The sequence below is a fragment of the Salmo trutta genome, chromosome 25 (assembly GCF_901001165.1).
Source record: "Salmo trutta chromosome 25, fSalTru1.1, whole genome shotgun sequence".
In the NCBI taxonomy this organism is placed as follows: Eukaryota; Metazoa; Chordata; class Actinopteri; order Salmoniformes; family Salmonidae; genus Salmo; species Salmo trutta.
The window spans coordinates 6,718,336-6,740,777 of record NC_042981.1 but is presented as its reverse complement, the minus strand read 5'-3'; the positions used below and the strand labels follow the sequence as shown (position 1 = coordinate 6,740,777).

At 40.1% G+C, this 22,442-nt stretch overlaps 1 protein-coding gene across 2 annotated transcripts in view; it reads right to left on the bottom strand.

Moving 5' to 3' along the window:
• LOC115161929 (gamma-2-syntrophin-like) overlaps window positions 1-11,831 on the bottom strand; it is a 76,710-nt gene extending 64,879 nt beyond the window's left edge. Inside the window, exons 1-2 of one of the 2 annotated variants that reach the window (XM_029712771.1) lie at window positions 10,939-11,831; window positions 1,998-2,135 (exon numbers count right to left, since the gene is read on the bottom strand). In XM_029712771.1, coding sequence (XP_029568631.1) covers window positions 1,998-2,135; window positions 10,939-11,007 — 207 coding nt within the window. In that variant the 5' untranslated portion in view covers window positions 11,008-11,831. Of the gene's footprint in view, window positions 1-1,997; window positions 2,136-10,938 lie in introns of those variants that run through there. The other variant, XM_029712772.1, reaches the window with a different exon arrangement.
• Window positions 11,832-22,442: the final 10,611 nt, after the last annotated feature.

Genomic DNA, 22,442 nt, shown 5'->3' with positions numbered 1-22,442 from the left:
ATGAACCAGACTTGTGGAGGTCTACACATTTTTTTCTGAGTTCTTGGCTGATTTCTTTTGATTTTCCCATGATGTCAAGCAAAGTTTTAAGGTAGGCCTTGAAATACATCCACAGGTACACCTCCAATTGACTCAAATTATGTCAATTAGCCTATCAGAAGCTTCTAAAGCCATGACATCATTTTCTGGAATTTTCGAAGCTTTTTAAAGGTACAGTCAACTTAGTGTATGTAAACTTCTGACCCACTGGAATTGTGATACAGTGAATTATAAGTGAAATAATCTGTCTGTAAACAATTGTTGGAAAAATTACTTGTATCATGCACAAAGTAGATGTCCTAACCGACTTGCCAAAACTATAGTTTGTTAACAAGACATTTGTGGAGTGGTTGAAAAACGAGTTTTAATGACTCCAACCTAAGTGTATGTAAACTTCCGACTTCAACTGTATATATATACACACACATACGCACACATATATACACTACCGGTCCAACATTTTAGAACACCTACTCATTCTATGGTTTTTCTTTATTTTTACTATTTTCTACATTGTAGAATAATAGTTAAGACATCAAAACTATTAAATAACGCATATGGAATCAAGTAGTAACCAAAAAATGTTAAACAAATCAAAATATATTTTATATTTGAGGTGAATAATGTTTCATCAAATACTTTTTTATATATTTTTTGATAATTCAAGAGGTCTTAATATTCAAAATCAAATAGCTGAATCCTTGGTATGAGCTTCTTAAAACAGTTCCATATAGCTTAGTAAGAACCCCCCTCCGCCCCTTCCCTGGCTTAGACAGGGCTTACACTCTTATGGGGCTCCCGAGTGGCGCTGTGGTCTAAGGCACTACATATCAGTGCTAGAGGCATCACTACCGACACCTTGGTTCAAATCTAGGCTATATCACAACCGGCTGTGATTGTGAGTCCCATAGGGTGGTGCACAATTGGCCCAGCGTCGTCTGGGTTTCGCTGGTGTAGGCAGTCATTGTAAATAAGAATTTGTTCTTAACTGACTTGCTTTCTTAAATAAAGGTTACTTAATGGAGAGAATGGAATGGCCTCATATTTGATACCATTCCGCTCCGGCCACGAGCCCGTCGTCACCAATTAAGGTGCCACCAACCTCCTGTGTTCTGAAGGCACTGTACAAACAGAAAGCTGAGACCATCCTTTCTTTGTCGGGGAAAAAGGTGAGGAAGTTTTCCAAAGCTGTGTTTTTCCCGCAATTGCATTTTGAAAAGTTAATCAGAACAAAAAAAAATGATTGAGCGCATCAAGGGAGAGTGGCTCACTCATCACAGCAGCAGGCCCAAGGGAGGGAACAGGCACAGGGGCAGCGCAGACACTTTCATTACCGGAATCATGAGGATAATGCATTTTACTGTTTGACCAAAATCCTGGTTTTAGCCACCCCCCCCCCAAAACAAAATGGTGACAATGTAGTATGTGCTATTTCTACATTTTCTAGGCACCCTTTTCGTGTTTCACTATCCATAATCTCTCCTAAATGATAAAACACTTGACTTTGTAAATCTTAACAGACCCAACAAAAAAATGGTGCAGCCCATCTGGCATTTTCCAGAATTGCCAGATGGCCAATCCGCCCCTGCCATTTTAGAGACTTTCAATACAGTATATTAAAACGAATGTACACAAGATGGCGTGGCTTCTTTAGAAAGGTATGACGCAAAGCATATCAACTAAGGCTAAATGTGAATCACATCTTTCATGTCCCCATTACATCCAACTAAAAGCTATCGTAAGCTATACACATCAGTGTCAGGATGTGAAAAGCTTGAGTCAGCTGTGGTCTCGTCATCATCAGGGGATAGGTATTAATGTGAACGGAACTGAAGTCATTTCAAGTCAATGAACAATGAGTAACAGGAGCACAAATACCAGTTTTGAGTTTAAAGTGTTAGTTACGTGTGCCTGGTTAACCCAAGTATGGGATGTCAAGGTAAAGCCTCAGTACTTACATTTAATTGTGGGTCACCCCCTCTCGTGCAAACCACATCCAGCTTCTGTATGATCAACACCTCTTTTGTCAGCTTTAGGCGGACATCATAAGTATTACTGGTCTCCTTGTTATACAGCAGGGCAATTCCAGATTTTGTCTGTTGAGATAGATAGAAAAACTTACATTTTACCTGCCTGAGTTACTGTGTTGCTATAGTGACCTAGTTCTCTCACTAACAACAGGAGCTCAAAGAGCTGCTTCACAAGAAAAAAAAAAGGCTTTTGCATTTTTCTGACAAACTTTTTTTCTCTCCTTTCCCTCTAAAGTGTTGTGCTTTTACTTCTGTTCACATGATATCCTCCATGGATTCTTTCTACGCCTTGTTTGTCGTTCCATATCTTGCTTTTTTGCCCTAATGGGCTAGAAGAAGAAAAAAAACACAAGGATGATAAAAAAGGAACAGAACGCACATTTGGCAGGCAAACGATTTTTAAATCTTTGAGAATTCTAGAACGCTGTCTTTCTTAATAAAGCTCCACTCGGATTTGATCAGAGGAAATACATGTACAACTGAACAATACATTTGAATTAAAACAATGTTTGCCTAAGCAGCATTTTTGTTGAAGCACTAAGTACCATACAGACCACTTGACTTTTTCCTCATTTTGTTACGGTTACAGCCTTATTCTAAAATTGTATTAAATTAATTGTTTCGCTCATCAATCTATACACAATACTCCATAATGACAAAGAGAAAACAGGTTTCTGCGGCAGGTAGCCTAGTGGTTAGAGCGTTGGGCCAGTAACCGAAAGGTTGCTAGATCGAATCCCTGAGCTGACAAGGGAAAAAATCTGTCATTCTGACCCAGAACAAGGCAGTTAACCCACTGTTCCTAGGCCATCATTGTAAATTAGAATTTGTTCTTAACTGACTTGCCTAGTTAAATAAAGGTTAAATTTAAAAAATATATTAAAAATGTATTAAAAACAGAAATACCTTATTTACATAAGTATTCAGACCCATTGCAATGAGACTTGAAATTGAGCTCAGATACATCCTTTCCAATGATCATCAGGGAGACTAGTCAGGATTGAGGTAAAGATGAACGGAGCTGAACTTTTCCACAAGAGAGAGTGCCTTGGATTTTTTATGTTTTTACACAGCTGCAACTTCATTTGGTCGCTATAAGTTATACCCTTTTCACCAATGAAGACCTCTTTTTGTCTTCCTACTTGATGCAGCGTTCCCTCTTTTTTGCATTTTTAAATAGTATGATGTTACGTTTGGTTACATAAGACAGAACGTTACTTAAGGAAAAAAATAGAAGGAGGGTGGTTGGTCAGGGAGGACAAGTGGGCCCAATATGCGAATGTCTGGCCACCCAAAGGTTGTGTGTTCGGATCTCATCACGGACAACTTTAGCATTTTAGCTACTTTTCAACTACTTAGTATGTTAGCTAACCCTTTAACCTAACTCCTAACTCCTAACCCTAGCTTTAACCATAACCTAAACCCTAACCACTAACCCTAACTCTTAACCATAACCTTAACCCTAACTTTAAGCCCTAACCTTAACCCCTAACCTAAAGCACTAACCCAAACTCTTAACAATAACCTTAACCATAACCTTAACCATTAACCTTAACCCTAACCATTAACCCTAACCCCTAGCCTAGCTAACGTTAGCCACCTAGCTATGGTTTGGAATTCGCAACATATCCTACGTATTGCAAATTCGTAAATATTGTACGAATTCCAATTCATGACATATCGTACGAATTGTATGATGGACATCCACATACGAATACATACCATACGAAGCGTAACATATAATAATACTTTGAGTGTCACAGATTTACAGTTACTATGTTCTGTCTACCCCTGAGTCCAGGTTGGTTCACAACAAGAAGCCTCCCTTCACTTCACACATCACAAGACCCAGTAACCAGCACCCTGGTGGTGGGAGAAGAGAGACATGGAATGCACCCTGACTTCCGATCTTGTCAGAGCTCTCCATCATGTACTTGTGTTTCTTCATCTCCCCTGCTGAGATTCTGGGTTCACAACCGCAGGTGATAATACAATTTCAAAAAAAATGGTGTTATATTATTTAGGTTTACAAACATTTGTTGAACTTTTAGGTTTTCAACCACATGATACTTCATAAGAATTAACTTCACGTTAAAGTCTCAAACAAATCTCAATTATTTAGAAATGGAAAAATAAACTCGTAATCAAAATCTCTGTTAATGCCATTTGTGTTTTCAGGAAATCTAATAAGCTTTCTCATAGAGTAGCAGCATCCCTTACTTTCGTGCTCCCGAGTGTAAGACACTGCATCTCAGTGCAAGAGGTGTCACTGCAGTACCTGGTTTGAATCCAGGCTGCATCACATCTGGCTGTGATTGGGAGTTCCATAGGGAGTGTCATCTGGGTTTGGCCAGGGTAGGCTGTCATTGTAAATAAGAATTTGTTCTTAACTGACTTGCCTAGTTAAATAAAAAATAAAAAATAAAATTGTTAGCTACGCTATCCTTACGAACTGCGTAGCATTACAGCAGTATGTACATGTTAGCTAGTTACCTAATGTTAGTTGGCTACTAATACATCGAACTTGCCAGGCAGAATATTAACTGTCTGCTATTTAATAACTAACTACTAACAAAGTTTAATGACTTGATTATTTACATAATTCTTAGCTAAGTGTTATAGTCATGCGATTCAACGGCTATCTACTCCGATTTCAGAGCACTCTCGCGCAGAATAACTCATGAATTTACGAATGCTCATTGAATATGGCCGGTGTCAGTAAACATAGGCCAAAAAAAATGCAATTGTTGCCAGCAGCACAGTTACAGTCACCAACGCGCTGGATAACATGAAAACAGCCTAACCAGCTCTGCTATGGCGAGTTAAATAGTCAGAGTGAGGTGTTCTCTCATTTTTGTCTGGAAGTAGCTAGCCAATGTTAGCCAGTTAGCTTGGGTGCTTGGCTGCCGTTGAAAGCTCGGATCAACCCTACTCCTCGGCCAGAGCGTCCTGTGTGTGCTCTGAACGCTCCGAGAGCGAAACACTCTGAATTTACGAACGGACAATATGACAACGCTCTGGATTTATGAAGGGTTTAGCTAGTCATTTGTTACGCTAACAAGCTAGCAAGAGGTTGCATAACAATAGCATCAACTTCCGGGTTAGACAGGCGAAGCACTAGTACGCTCAACTGAAAGGATACCTTTTGTTTACAGTATACTAAAATGAACTAATAGTATATAGTATGTAGTATATACTCATTAAGTATGTAATATACAGTATGTTAGTATGGGTATTTGAACCAAGCTTATGTGTTCACTGCTATGAACGGTACTCCACTAAACCCCATAATCATTCTGTAATCTGTGATGATGGAATTTATTAAAATGATTCAAAACAATTGGTCGGCTACCTACCTGGAACCAGATGGAACATGGTGTTTGTAAAAGGAAGTGTAGTTACTGTGCAGTTATTAGGTAATTAGCATTTTAATAAGTCATTTCTAAGTAACGTTCTAAGCAGTGGTCTGTAAAATAAAGTGTTACTGTATTTACCATAATGAGCTGCCCCATAATGCATCAGCATTTAAGACATCTTACATAAACACTTCATAGAAATAATCCATTATTTGAAATATTTATTCAACACTGTAATCATTTGTGACACTGGTGTGGGACTGTTTACCAGAAGAAATTTGTTATATGTCAAGATAAGACCAGTGTTACCATGAATCCTGAAAGTCATGAATATTTAATGTACAGTATATTTTGTTTCACCGCCAAGCTCTGTTTCCTCCCAGTTCATAATGTTGTTATTGTAGCCTTTGGTGAGAGCGTTGAGCCAGTAACCAAAAGGTTGCTAGTTCGAATCCCCAAGACGAAAATGTGAAAAATCTGCTGATGTGCCCTTGAGCAAGTCACTGAATTATAATCACTCCAGGGACGCTGGACAATGGTGACCCTGGTCTTGACTCCACTCTCCGAGGGCCTCTCAGAGGGAGTTGGGATATGCAGAAAACACATTGCAATTTACACATGTGTATTAATACGTACTTCTACACATGTGAAATAGAACAAATATAAGCATCCACCAAATTATTATTATAAAATATGTTTCTATTGGGGTGAGAACTTTATTGATGAATTAATGAATTTATACTTATTTATTTGTACAGATTGTGGCAGTGCTCTTATTGTCCATTCAGCAACTCTCCGCCATTCACCCACAATGTTGTCATTACGACACTGAACCACTTCCCTGTGGTTTTTAATGGGTGGCTGTTTTCGGGCTTGTTAACCACATGTTTGGTGGTACGTTACTACAAAAAAAAACTCCAAGGACAAACATAGTGAAAACCTCCATTTAGGTAGATATTATTTGCAGTCATTGGCTTATTGCACTAATAAGATGCCAAGATTCAATTTACACTTTCTTTTCACCCCATCTGCATCCCCTAGAGAGAGGATGCCAGATATAATTATTGTCTTGTGTCCCCTCTCATGTATGTTGTCCAGATGCGTTTTTCCTTAGTCGCTACATAAAGCTTTGAATAATAGTTATCTCCTTCTGGAAGTCAAGGGAAAATGCATGACCTAAATTCCAAACTGTCTTTGAAAAAGAATGGGACCCTCCTCTACAACTTTAAAAAAGGTATGGATCAAACATTTGTGCTATCTAGAGATTGCATCCCATCTACTTCCTAAAGCGGTATGGGAATCAAACATTGTACCTTATAGAGTCAAGTATTTTATTACATTTTTTATTTAACCTTTATTTAACTAGGCAAGTCAGTTAAGAACAAATTATTATTTACAATGACGGCCTAGAAACAGTAGGTTAACTGTCTTGTTCAGGGGCAGAACGGCAGATTTTTACCTTGTCAGTTCAGGGATTTGAGCGTGCAACCTTCCGGTTAGAAGTCCAACGCTCTAACCACTAGGCTATCTGCCGCCCCACAACGTCAGCCAACATAACGTGTAACGTAACTTATTTGAAAAGGCATTACTTTATTACATTTTTCAACATTTTCTTAACATTTGTCATAATTAATTATTAAAGCAAATACACACTATTTCACATGCAGCAATGGATAGATATGTTCACAAAAGGATATGGATACATGAAAAGTACTGGGTGTTCTTAGTAGGTGTCGTAATCAGTGCTTTTGTCAAGCTTGGTCTTTCATCTGTTTCCCTTTATGATCTCAGTCTGGAATCATAATGGACTCAGTGGAATACAGGTGAACTCAGTAGAATACAAATGAACTCAGTGGAATACAGGTGAACTCAGTAGAATACAAATGAACTCAGTAGAATACAAATGAACGCAGTAGAATACAAATGAACTCAGTGGAATACAAATGAACTCAGTGGAATACAGGTGAACTCAGTAGAATACAGGTGAACTCAGTAGAATACAGGTGAACTCAGTAGAATACAGATGAACTCAGTAGAATACAGATGAACTCAGTAGAACACAGGTGAACTCAGTAGAATACAGATGAACTCAGTAGAACACAGGTGAACTCAGTAGAACACAGGTGAACTCAGTAGAACACAGGTGAACTCAGCAGAATACAGGTGAACTCAGCAGAATACAGGTGAACTCAGTAGAATACAGGTGAACTCAGATGAATACAGATGAACTACATAAAGGTTTGAATAATAGTTATCTCCTTCTGGAAGTCAAGGGAAAATGCATGCCCTAAATTTCCCTCTGGTTGGAAGTCATTTAAACTTTCCCTCTGGTTGGAGGTCATTTAAACTTTCCCTCTGGCTGGAGGTCATTTAAACTTTCCCTCTGGTTGGAGGTCATTTAAACTTTCCCTCTGGTTGGAGGTCATTTAAACTGTCCCTCTGGCTGGAGGTCATTTAAACTTTCCCTCTGGCTGGAGGTCATTTAAACTTTCCCTCTGGTTGGAGGTCATTTAAACTTTCCCTCTGGTTGGAGGTCATTTAAACTTTCCCTCTGTTTGGAGATCATTTAAACTTTCCCTCTGGCTGGAGGTCATTTAAACTTTCCCTCTGGCTGGAGGTCATTTAAACTTTCCCTCTGGTTGGAAGTCATTTAAACTTTCCCTCTGGTTGGAGGTAATTTAAACTTTCCCTCGAGGGATAATGTCAGCGAAGCGATGCTCAGTTGAGGGCCAATCATAATCTGTTTACAATTTTAAGGGAATATCCTAAATTGTAATACAATTTGGGGCTGTCAAAATTACACCAAAAGTACACCTATTGTGATCTGTGATCATTCAGGAATTCAAGGAGAATACAATCCAGCATAATGATACACATTAAATATAATATTAACAATAATCACACATCATCAGCAATATGACAGCGAGGTTAAACAGGTATTATGCAAATCAGTAGAACCTGGTGTGCGCAAACACTTCGGAAATATCCAATTTTTAGAGAAGGCAAGGAGGATTAAAAAAAATAAAAAATCTCATTTTGAAATGCATAGGACATAATTCAAATTCATGAGGTCTCTGCCTTAGAACAAAATGAAAATGTTGTGGGTCACTAATAACAATGCAGTGGAGGAGTTGCATTTTTTTTATTTGATAAGTAAACATGTCAGGAAAGGATTTAAAATCGGTATCAGCCTAGGTGATCTTATAGGAATCATATATAGGAGAATCATTATCTGGTTGAGATTGCATCGCTTACAGCCAGTATAATAGAGAGTCAAGTTAAAAGCCACCAAGGTGGCTGTGGATATGACATTTTCCAAACAGAAACGTCAGTAGGACTCACATGGTTTAATATTAAAGCCTGATTGATTTCCTGGCTACAACTCCATCGACTTTCACAGTCCGCTGGGGTGTAATTATGTTCCATGCTAAGAGGAACCTCCAGGCCTTTGACCAGAGGGAGTTGCATGGTTTCCCCCCCCCCCCCATGTACATCACAGTTTTCATTACAGCATAAATCAAAGGAGGTGTTTCATTAAAGAATAATAACCAAAAAGATCAGATGCTGAAGGCAGATTAGAACATGGTTTGATAGTACAGATACTGGTTGACCAGGAATGTTGAACATTTAATATACCTCACAATGGATGATCAATCCTTGGAGAATGTAACTGGAGTGATGGGACTTAATGAGCGCCAGGTTGGCCCATCCCATGACACTTAAGACTTAATTCATTTACATGACTAGATCAGATAGTATCTTTCCCATTCATTGGGCTTGAGCCTTATGGCTGAATCTACAGCTATAGGACGTGGGACACGGAGTCATCTCAAAAAAAGAGTGTAAACGTAATTCTAAAAAAGTTTAAAGGGCAGACCAGGGCAGTTTAGAGGCTCACATTGAAAAGCAATAGAACATCTAATCAATTTAGAACATATAAACAACAAAATGGCATACAGACATCCAATTGTCTCTGTAATTATCCTAAAAAAAAACAGAGCATCTGTGGAAATAGGGGCTGTTGATCCCGTGGGAAGAAGATGAATGGTTAAACACCTTTAATCATTACTGAGATTCATAACAGAAGACAATGCTTCTGTTATTCACTTGTGTTCTTATGAATGTTTTATTGTCTAATGTTTCATACGCTACTATCTTTTTTTGTGTGTCTGAAGTTACCACTCTACTTATGATTAGGTCATATCAACCTTTTAAACCTAGAAACCATAACAAACTGCCAACCCTGCCTTTGTTTTGGTAGAAAGAAAAAAACTGAGGGATGAGTCTGGAGAAATGTAACCACTCTCAAATGTATAGGCAGAGCTATGGATGCAAGGACTGACCATCTATAATATCAAAATAAATATTTAATTTATACATAAAAAAAAAATGGATGTAGGAACTGTGGATCTCTTATATCAAAAATACAACTTTCATCACTGCAGGTCTGAACGATATTGGAGGGTTGTTTTATAGAAACAAATAAATTGGGGAAATTCACTTTCAATAATGGAAGAATATAAGGAGGAATTATTAACAAGTTAAAAAAACAAAACATGTATTGCATTGGTCATTAAGGTCACGTTAGGGGGGAGGGGAGGGACTGAAATATCAGACTGGTGGATTCAACCTTGATCTCAGTGGACAATGGATGTTATGATACATAATCTAGTGTGTTGTCAACAATTCAATCATACATTTGACTAAATTAAGTATTTGTTATAATATAGTACACTTTTCTTATTCCACAGTACTGAGATATGAACCACCTGGTTGGTCCCCCAATTTTATTTTTTTTAAGTATTGCTTTTTAGTCTTTTTACATTTTAACTATTTATTTCATATTCCTCCTCTTCAAGGTCTCTACAGTACTAGCAGGAATAGTGGAACATTAATACCTCACCAACTGAATTGCAGCCTTTTATCCCATATCTTTGGGGACCAACTCCCGAGTTTTCTTACAGCCCTCTGACTGGGCTAAATTAGAGTGCCACAGCCATGACTGAAACCCAAAAGAATACAAATGATTTAAATTGATGCAGGAGGGCTGAGTTGACCAATCAAGTTCAAGTTAAGATTGTTTTCACATCAACTTTTAAATCCACTGTCAAAACATGCTCTACCAGCAGGTTGAGAATAGGGTAAGGGTTCATTATGTACTTTTTAATCACAACTCTTATTTACCTATAGCGTTGCAGGAGTACAAAGAGGCGATTATTGATAACCACAAGCCATATAGGAACAGAAGTATTCATCCAATAACAATATAGGAACGCAATGAATGCAGAATAGATTGTGTCAAGGTAAAATAAAAACAACTTTCTTTATATTTCATTATAATTATCCTACTTCCTGCTTCTCAAGCATCCATGGGGCAATGATCTACTGATGTGATATTTTGTTTTAAACCCTGACCTTTTCTTTCCAGCGGAACTGGGGCATATCTGATTAAACCAACTAAACAAAATACATATTTAGTAGGTTAAAGAAAGGCAGAGAGAGCCTGTACTTGCCCAAGTTGGAACCAAGAGGCTGGCTGGACGCTCTATCTGTTCCGGTAGCTGTTTCCCGGCCACATTCATTTCCCATACAGCCGCTGGCTCTGTCCGCAGACCTCGAAGAGACTTTCATGAGTGAGTCATTTATCCAACAATACTCGGTTAATGCCGTTTTACAACGTTCCATTCACCAAGAGGCACACGGACGGGCAGACTGACCAAGCGTATAGCCAGTGCGCAACGGGGTAGACTTCAAAGGTAGGCAGGCAGACTACTTCGCTCAACAGTGCACTATCTAGTCGCTAGGTGACATTTCCCGACGGTGTTTCTAGATCTGGTAGATAGTCACGCAATAAATGGTAACTATCTGAAAATAAATGCACAGCTCAAAATGTTAGATAGATGAATCCATAAAGTGAGGTTAAAACAGCTGCCGCTGCTCCTCGCTGCATTCTGTGTCGTGATTGGTGAGGCGCACAACACACCGCCTGTATGCTGTCTCCACCTGTTGTCATTGTAAGAAATTCAATTCATTTTATATGATAAAAAAAATGTATACTAATGTTTTATTAAGCATGGATTTCCATTATTAAAATGGTTAGGTAGACCTTATGTGTCTAATCAACAGAACTACAGCCATACGGCTATGAGTTATTCCTCTCAATAATAAAGGACATGATTAACATCTACATTTTGAATAAATTAGTTGATTTTGTCATATTTCAAAGGGAGCAGGGCTAGACTTCAAACGTCCAAGACTCTCTGCAACAGACATTGAAATGTATCTTACACATTCAATCCATGAACCAAATGTATTGTTGTTTTGAAAAACATTGATAAGAATGTATTTTGGAAGAGAACACAACGCTGTGAATTCCCCCGAATTCTAACAATAAAAGATGTACGGGCAATATAGTTCCACGTTTTATTAGTCATATGTACAAGATTTTAGAGTAAGTATAATACAGGAGGATATAGTTTACAATATATTCTTTGTCGTCTACAGTTTTCGGGAATACCCTGGAGGTTAGAATATGTGTGACACTGCAGACGGGCTTTTCACCTTTTTCCACATTTCCCTCACCCTCAAATGGAAAAAATATCCCTCTTCTCCAGCCTGACTGTCCATGATATGGATCACTCTCACTGCAACCAATGTGGTACTATTTTTAGCACGTCTCTCCTCATATTCAAGACAGTTATGTCGTCTCAGGTTCTATATGTTTGATTCAGCCCGGGATTCTGAAATTGGGGGATTAATTTGCACTGCCAGCTGGAAGCCTGTTTAAATGGTGCAAGCGAAAAAAATGTTGCAGTTTGACAAAAAAATAAATCGATGCACCTGATGAGAGGAAGTACTTGAGGTGTTATTTCAATTATTGAAGCGAAAATGAAACACTGCAGTCTAACATGTCAACTCTGAAAATCTTTCCATTATTGCAAATAGCAAGATTTTTCTATGGGAGAGGAATCCTACTACTCTGGCTCTGATGCCTCTTCTCCCTCAGGAGGCTTAAAAGATTTGGCATGGGCCCTCAGATCCTCAAAACGTTTTATAGCTGCACAATATTGAGAGCATCTTGACTGGCTGCATCACTGCTTGGTATGGCAACTGCTTGGCAAGGTGCAGTTTTTGCCATGATGCTCTCATACGGTCTGCGTCTGAGTGATGGAATCAGGGAGAACAGGCCGTGGTTGAGCTGGCTGAGGTCCCTGGAGGGCAGGCAGTGTGCACCCAATGGTGCGTTCGGCCGAGCGAACAACCCTCTGTAGAGCCTTGTGGTCAGTGGCGTTGGAGTTGACGTACCAGGCTGTGATACAACCCGACAGGATGCTCCCGATGGTGGAACTGTAGAACATTTTGAGAGCCCTCTTGTTGAAGGTTGAAGTGTCTCTGTCATGCCTTAATCACCACGGTGTCAATGTGGTTTGACCATTTCAGTTCCTCAGAGATGTTTAGGAATTGTCAGTTTTTGACCATTTCAGTTCCTCAGAGATGTTTAGGAATTTTCAGTTTTTGACCATTTCAGCTCCTCAGAGATGTTTAGGAATTTTCCGTTTTTGACCATTTCAGCTCCTCAGAGATGTTTAGGAATTTTCAGTTTTTGACCATCTCCATGCTGGCCACATTGATGAGGATGGGGGCGTGCCCAGCCTGGTTCCTCTTGAAGTCCACAATCAGCAACTTTGTTTTGCTGACATTGAGGGAGAGGTTGTTTACCTGGCACCATGCCATCTTTGTTGGTAATCAGGCCCACTACTGTCGTGTCATTAGCAAACTTGATGATGGAGTTGGAACTGTGTGAGGCCATGCAGTCGTGGGTATACAGGGAGTACAGGAGGAGACTGAGGACGCACCCTTATGGGGCCCCCATGTTGAGGATCAGTGTTGAGGACGTCATGTTTTCTACCTTCACCACCTGAGGGCGGCCTGTCAGGAAGTCCAGGACCCAGTTGCATAGGGAGGAGTTCAAACCCAGGACTGTGGGCTTTATGTTGAGCTTAGAGGGCACTATGGAAATGAAGGCAGAGCTGTAGTCAATGAACAGCATCCTGACATACGCATTCCTTTTGTCCAGCTGGGTGAGGGCAGTCTGCAGTGCAATGACAATTGCATCTTCCGTGGATCTGTCGGGGCGATAGGGTCGAGTGACAGGGTCAAGTGTGTCGGGGAGAGAGGAGGTGATGTGATCTTTGACTAGCCTCTCGAAGCAAGTGAGTGCTACGGGTCGGTAGTCATTCAGGTCAGTTACTTTCCCCTTCTTGGGCACTTAGGATGATAGTGGACATCTTGAAGCAGGTGGGGATAACGGCCTGAGCAAGAGAGAGAAAATGTCCGAAAACACACCGTCTGGGCCAGCTGCCTTGGAAGGGTTAACACACTTGAATGACTTACACATGTCCTCCATGGAAACCGCAAGGGGCTCTCCTCTGCAACTCAGAGTCGTTATGCTCGAAGCAGGAGAAAAAGGTGTTTAGCTCGTCTGGTAGGGCGGCGTTGGTTTCCGCGACGTGACTGGCTTTCTTTTTGTAATCAGTAATCATTGGAAATCCTTGCCAAATATGCCTCGTGTCCGACCCGCTGAATTTCTCCTCTACTTTGTCCCTATACCTGTGTCTCGGCATCTTGATCGATCTACGTAGGTTCGTGTTCGTAGTTTAACTTCTTCGGGGTAGCCCCCCTTCTTCTCAACTTCCGCCAAAGGACATACCCTAATCTAACTGCCTGTAGCTCAGGCCCAGAAGCAAGGATATGAATTTTCTTGGTATCATTTGAAAGCAAACATTCTGAATTTTGTGGAAATGTGAATTTCAAGAAAATAAACATATGTTTTCTGTTTTTTATTGTTGCTGCATCATCTTTCAACTGACCAAGAACAGCCCTAACATACATATAGTATGCTGGGGATGATTTGAATGAAGAACATAAGATGGCATCAATAGCTGAGCAAAGTTTTAGACAGATAACTTCAAAAATGAGCAAGGTACATGACCTTGAGCATGAAGTCAGTTTGTAACACCATTTGGTTGGTTTGTTATGCATGTATTGTTTGAGGCTGATTCTGGCCTTTGAGGCTACCATCCTCTCATCGATGGATAGGTTCTGGGCAGGCTGAAAATAGGTCTTGCAGGCCTCAACGATGTTGGGGTAGAGAGGTTTGATCTTGCAGAGCCTATCAAACCTTGGTGTGCCTCTCTTCTTGTCATTCTCCCCATCAACTTCTGGGTCACTGATGTGAAGCGCCCGTGAGATAGTCTGAAACCTTTTACAAGATATGACAGTCATGGGGAAAGGCAGTTGATAGAGAGCTGATGTTTTCCAGTAGTCCCTTAGAGTTTTCAACTTCACCAGCCCCATGTAAATGACCATTGAAAGATAGCAGAAAAGGTTTGACATGGAAATGGGCTTCCATGCCTGTTTCTTTCCATCCTGCTTCTTAGCCCCGTACTTATTGGTATTAGACACCAGGGAATCAACAACTGGCGAGGTGAAAAACAGTTGAAAAAGTTGAATTGGGCTGTACTTTGCGGTCATGTCGAGTTGAGGTCCTGGCTGCATTTTTGGTCTAAAAACTGGTGGAATTGGTTCCACATCGTCTTCTAACACAGAGTGCCAACGACCCTCTGGCCCTCTGTCTGCAGGTTTCTCTCTTCCCCACCTCCGCTTTTTTGTCACTGACTTCACACCTGTAGATGGCCGGGTAGGTGTGGAGCCGGAGACAGCAGGGGTCCGGCTGGATGAACCAGCTTCAAAGGGGGATGGACACCTAGACATTGGTGGCTTATAATCAGAATCACTGTGAACGAAAGACAAAAATCAGTAAGAATACTTTCACGTATGAGCCCTGTATCAACACGTAAAATAAACAGATATGTATTATATAGAGTACAGGGAACATAATCACTATGGTGAAGTGCTGTTCCATTCCATGTTTATGTAAATTAAATGTACAAAATATATCACACACACACACACACGCACACACACACACACACACACACACACACACACACACACACACACACACACACAGTATAGCCAGTGTGTACTTTACACATTTCATTACTGATGATATTTTTATATATTGCAAATAATATAAGAAAAACTTTTTTTAAAAATCGGTAATTAAGAATATTTGATATTATTAATTTCAAACAACGACATTAGCATTAGAACTTATCAGTCCAGCATGGCATCCTCTCCATGCAGAAACATGTCTTCCGCCTGGGAGTCAAAACTAGCTTCGCTGAAAGATTAATCTTCCTCAAGCAACTCGGTCTCGCTTTCTCTATCAATTTCTTCTATAATTTGGGTTAAATCTGTATACCTAGACTTTGTTTTAGCTTTTCCTGATTTATTAGCCATAATTTAAATATATAAACTTGCTGAAAATGCTATTGACTATGTACTGCTATGCGTAACACTCGTGGCTCGGTCAAGTAGGATTTGCAATGGCGAATGAACCTCTTTTATGCCAGAGTTTACGACAAAGGCTGGTCTTCGAACGTATAACCATTACATATTGCCGTTTACCTTAGCTCATTGGCTATCTTCCAAGCTAGATTTCAAGATGATCAGTGGTCATTGGGCCAAAATACAGTCAATCAACGATAGACCGGTCCTACCATTGGTGCGCAATGAGGTCATTGATTGCTGTCTTCAAATTGGTTTGTTTCGGTCAATACGTCCCGGGAAAAGAACCATCAAGTATAGTTGTGTTAGTAACAACCAGAGGATTGCAATGAAACCAACCATGACTGGATAAACGTTTGTTTTGTGTGTGTAATTACCAAGAAAGTTTAGTCCAAAGTTGAACGAGATGGAAATCACGATGCAAGCGGTTTACAAATGTTTCGTGTTAGGCTATAAAAATGGATTTTATCAAACAAAACGAACATTCACTAAGTAGTTAGGACACTTGGCATTGCCACCAGAGGAAGATCTTCAAAGGTAAGCGATTTATTTTATTGTGATTTCTGAATTTTGTGACGCTAATGATTGGTTGGAAAATGCTTGGTTGGAGAATGCTAGTAATACTTGTGTGTGCGGGGCGCTGTCCCCAGAAAATCGCATGGTATGCTTTTGCCGTAAAGCCTTTTTGAAATCTGACACAGTGGCTGGATAAAAAATAAGTTAATCTTTTAAATTATGTAAGATACATGTATTACATAAATGTTTAATATTACGAATGGTGTATTTAGAATTTTAGAGCTATATAATTTCACCTGATGGGACGGTAACGTCCCACCTACCCCAGAGAGGTTAACCATACTCTTGTCCTTGTCGTGTTAATAAGCAGCATCTCTCTCCTTCATTTTCTAGACAAGGCTGCCATCAATCCACAGTTTTGGATTCGGGTCAATTTTGAAAGACACCATCGGTATTACATCATCTATGATTGTTTGATGAGTCCGGTGACTGAGTCGGCGTATTCATTGATGTTATCCCCAGAGTCGACCCGGAACATATTCCATGGCACGTGTTCAAAACTGTCTTGGAGCATGGATTCTGATTGGTCAGACCAGCGTTGTACAGACCTGACCACCAGAACTTCCCTCTTGAATCTTTGTTTGCATGTAGGGAGGAGCAAAATGATATGATACAATGCGTATGAGGTTAGTGCAGACTGTCAGCTTTAATTTAACCTCTATGGGCTAGTCCCACCTACTCAACAGCCAGTGTAATCCCGTGGCACGATATTCAAATACCTTAGAAATGCTATTACTTCAATTTCTCAAACATATGACTATTTTACACCATTTTAAAGACAAGACTCTCGTTAATCTAACCACACTGTCCGATTTCAAAAAGGCTTTACAACGAAAGCAAAACATTAGATTATGTCAGCAGAGTACCCAGCCAGAAATAATCAGACACCCATTTTTCAAGCTAGCATATAATGTCACATAAACCCAAACCACAGCTAAATGCAGCACTAACCTTTGATGATCTTCATCAGATGACAATCCTAGGACATTATGTTATACAATACATGCATGTTTTGTTCAATCAAGTTCATATTTATATCAAAAACCAGCTTTTTACATTAGCATGTGACTAGCATGTGACTAGCATTCCCACTGAACACTTCCGGTGAATTTACTAAATTACTCACGATAAACGTTCACAAAAAACATAACAATTATTTTAAGAATTATAGATACAGAACTCCTTTATGCACTCGCTATGTCCGATTTTAAAATAGCTTTTCGGTGAAAGCACATTTTGCAATATTCTAAGTAGATAGCCCGGCCATCACGGCTAGCTATTTTGACACCCACCAAGTGTGGTACTCACCAAACTCCGATTTACTATTAGAAAAGTTTGATTACCTTTGCTGTTCTTCGTCAGAATGCACTCCCAGGACTTCTACTTCAATAACAAATGTTGGTTTGGTTCAAAATAATCCATAGGTATATCCAAATAGCGGCGTTTTGTTCGTGCGTTCAAGACACTATCCGAAGGGTAAACAAGGGTGACGCGCCCGACACGTTTCGTGACAAAAAAATTCAAAATATTCCATTACCGTACTTCGAAGCATGTCAACCGCTGTTTAAAATCATTTTTCATGCTATTTTTCTCGTAAAAAAGCGATAATATTCCGACCGGGAGTCGTTGTTTTCGTTCAAAGAGAGTAAACATGGAGTCGACTCGTGCATGCGCCTCCAGTCTCATTGTTCTCAGATCGACCACTTACAAAATGCGCTAATGTTTTTCAGCCAGGGCCTGCAAAGCCACCATTCATCTTTCTGGTGCCTTCTGAGAGCCTATTGGAGCGTTAGAAAATGTCACGTCATGCCAGAGATCCCCTGTTTTGGTTAGAGATGATCAAGAAGGCCATGAAATGGTCAGAGAGAGCGCTTCCTGTTTGGAATCTTCTCAGGTTTTGGCCTGCCAAATGAGTTCTGTTATACTCACAGACACCATTCAAACAGTTTTAGAAACTTTAGGGTGTTTTCTATCCAAATCAAACAATTATATGTATATTCTAGTTACTGGGCAGGAGTAGTAACCAGATTAAATCGGGTACGTTTTTTATCCGGCCATGCAAATACTGCCCCCTATCCCCAACAGGTTTTAAGGGTGTTTTCATCCATATCGGGTGAACTGTTTAGAAAGTACAAGCATGGTGTAATCATTATGTGGTAGGAATATGGGACCTACTAAACTTTTGACTACTTCAATACACATCTCCTAAAATGGGGGGACGGTGTACAAAAAGGGCTGTAATTTCTAAACGGTTCACCTGATATGGATAAAAACATACTCAAATAAAGCTCACATTCATAGTCATTGGTTTATTTCAAATCCAAACTTTTGGAGTTTAGAGCCAAAAGAAGAAAAATTGCTTCACTGATCCATACTCTCCCGTACTCCCTGTTCATCATGACACCGAAACATCATCATTAAGTTTGCTGACGACACAACAGTGGTAAACCTGATCACCGACAATGATGAGACAGCCTATAGGATGAAGGTCAGTGACCTGGCAGTGTTTTGCCAGGACAACAACCTCTCCCTCAAAGTAAGACAAAGGAGCTGATCGTGGACTACAGGAAATGGGGGGGGGGGGGGGGGGGGGGGGGGGGGGGCACAACCCCATCCACACAAACAGGGCTGTAGTGGAGCGGGTCGAGAGCTTCAAGTTCCTCGGTGTCCACATCACTAAGAATCTATCATGGTCCACACAAACCAACACAGTTGTGAAGAAGGCACGACAATGTTTCTTCCCCCTCGGGAGGTTCAAAAGATTCGGCATGGGCCCTCAGATCCTCAAAAAGTTCTACAGCCTCACCATTAAGAGCATTTTGACTGGCTGCATCACCGTTTGGTATGGAAACTGCCTGGTATCCGACCACAAGGCACTACAGATGGTAGTCACTAGGGCTGAGCTGGGGCTGAGCTCCCTGCCATCCAGGACCTCTATACCAGGCGGTGTTAGAGGAAGGCCCTAAAAATTGTCAAAAGACTCCAGCCACCTAAGTCATAGACTGTTCTCTCTGCTACCGCATGGCAAGCTGTACCAAGTCTAGAACCAACAGGACGCTGAACAGCTTCTACTCCCAAGCCATAAAACCTTGTCGTCATGTTATTATTTTTCCAATATTTGTATTTTTTTTCTCTCTGCGTTGTTGGTAAGGGCACGTAAGTAAGCATTTCACTGTTAGTCTACAAGCATGTAAGAAATACATTTTGATTGGATTGACCATTTGATTTGATTGATTTGCATTCCAGCTCTTTGCTGAATAACTGTTTTTGAATTAGCATTTTTGTAACTGGTTAGGCGATTTGTCTTAAAAAATATGACTTGATAATTAGTTGAGTACATCATTCATACAGTACATCCCATTGTTGTCATCAAATGCATTGTTAACAATGTGACATTTTCCTTTATGTGACCATATTAACATTAGTAAGCTTTCTCCCAGTGTTATTAAGATGTTGATACTGAATGGAAATATATCTGTCCTGATGAATAACATATCAAAGCCCTTGTCATAATTTTTAAGCAGTAGTGGTTCCTCCTTTAAAAGTTGCGTCATACTGAGGCACACCTTGCATGCTGCTGCAGCATTCTGTGGCACGTTATCTAATTGTCAGCCATTTTTTCTGTTAATGCAAGTTAGTGCTAGTTTGACCACCAGAGGGAATCTTTGAGAAGCATTTGAAAGTCTTCCATATTGGCATTACCAGAGAATTTAAAACCTTTTTTGTAATAACATAGTATATTGGATTGATTTTAAGAAATTTGGCTTAATTAATTTGATTAATATTATGGTGTTTCTATTCTGAGAAAAACTGAAAACGTTGATCATCTCAGCAAGGTTTTACCTGTGGTCGTGGAGCTGGGTGGAAGTGCGACTCAAATGTAGTTTATATAAAACATCTGCATTTGCATGTCTTTTTTTCTTGTTAGTTTATTAACGAAAGCATAAAGATGTTGATGAAGAAATACTGGACTGCTGTTTTGAGTTAGAAATGTAACACTTTAGAGAACTTAAGGATCGAATACATTGCAAGTTGCGGGATTTTCGCAACAGTAACCATGCTATAAAAAGTCTATTGTCCTCCTAATAGGAAACATTTGCATGATGGGCTACACCTGCTACAGTTGTGAAAAACAAGTGTTTGAAAACCTGTTTTCAAAATGCCTCCAGTTGTCAATCACAACTGTAAATAAAAACACAGCGTCTTGTTTACATCTTGTTCATTCTTTATTGTAACCACAATGTCACACATAATTTGAAAGGTTTCCAATTACTTTTAGAGTTTGGTATTTACAAATGTGCACTTTTCATTATTATTTACATTGTTTTAGTTCGAATGTGCAGACTTTTTTCATTAAATTATTGTTTAATGTAGGATGCTACATTTTTGACCAGTTGCAATTGTAAGTAGGCCTAATAAAAAATCCTACTTCTATTAGCCTGTTAAGCCTCATAGCCTACCTAAGTCAGTTAAGTTATTTTATATAGGTCTAGGCTCCGAAGAAATAGACTCCAGCTAAGCCTTCTTGTTGTTTGTAAAGACAAATTAAAATGAAGATTATTGTTGAAATGAATTGCTCGACTGGTGTAGGTTTTCTCCATCTGTTGGTGTGCAACACTTGCATAACAAGTTAGCCACTGTTCACCACTGTTCACCTCCTCCTACCTCCTACTGTTCACCTCCTCCTACCTCCCACTGTTCACCTCCTCCTACCTCCCACTGTTCACCTCCTCCTACCTCCTACTGTTCACCTCCTCCTACCTCCCACTGTTCACCTCCTCCTACCTCCCACTGTTCACCTCCTCCTACCTCCCACTGTTCACCTCCTCCTACCTCCTACTGTTCACCTCCTCCTACCTCCTACTGTTCACCTCCTCCTACCTCCCACTGTTCACCTCCTCCTACCTCCCACTGTTCACCTCCTCCTACCTCCCACTGTTCACCTCCTCCTACCTCCCACTGTTCACCTCCTCCTACCTCCTACTGTTCACCTCCTCCTACCTCCTACTGTTCACCTCCTATTCATTGTGCTGCGGTTGCCGCCAGTTGTTGTTTACATTTACCCTTTATTTAACTAGGCAAGTCAGGTAAGAACAAATTCTTATTTACAATGTCGGCCTACCCCGGCCAAACCCAGATGATGCTGGGCCAATTGTGCGCCGCCCTTTGGCACTCCCAATCACGGTCGGATGTGATACATCCTGAATTGGAACCAGGGACTATAGCAAAGCATCTTGCCCATCTTGCGCCACTTGGGAGCCATGACCAATATATATATATTTTTTCTCAGAACATTAACCGTGTGTAGGTGTGTAGTGTGTAGGTAGATGTGCAAAGGTATATACAAATGATTTGTTGCAAGTTGGGGAGGGGGGTGGGGTGGGGTTTCACACCTAGCTCAAGTTGGGGAGGGGGGGTTCACACCTAGCTCGGCTATTAGACAATTATTAGTAAAGGTTGAATAGTCTATTGTTCAGCTAATAGCCCATCCTGCTACACTTGTGAAAAACTAATAATAATACTTTTCCCCTTTCCACATGTTAAAGATTCCAATAGATAAAGTGTTTTTAGCCACAATCGACCTCAAACCCAAATAATACATTTTAGCACAGTCAATAGCGTGCTGGACTTCGGGCTAGAATGTTGAGGGTTTGAAACCTGCTCCTTGCTTCTTTCATTACATTATTATGCAGGTTTCAGAGGAAATAGCCTGGATTGTTACTCCCATCTCGTTCCTCCCCCTCTTCTACACTTCATTCTCCGCCTGAGTGGCTCGCTTGTGGGCGTGCTGGCAGGATGTACTGTTTTTTATTCTGTATATATGAATTACAAATCAGCCTTTACTTGAATCATGTTTCTAGTCTATTGCGTAGTTACAATGTGTAATCATTGATGTCCCAGGAGCATGAGTGGTAAACACTGTTGAAGTGTATAATTGTAATACATACATGCAGACACAACATCATTCAAAGAATGGAGTTTTATACACCTGGTATTGGATATGGCTGAAAAAAAACTTGCTAAATGG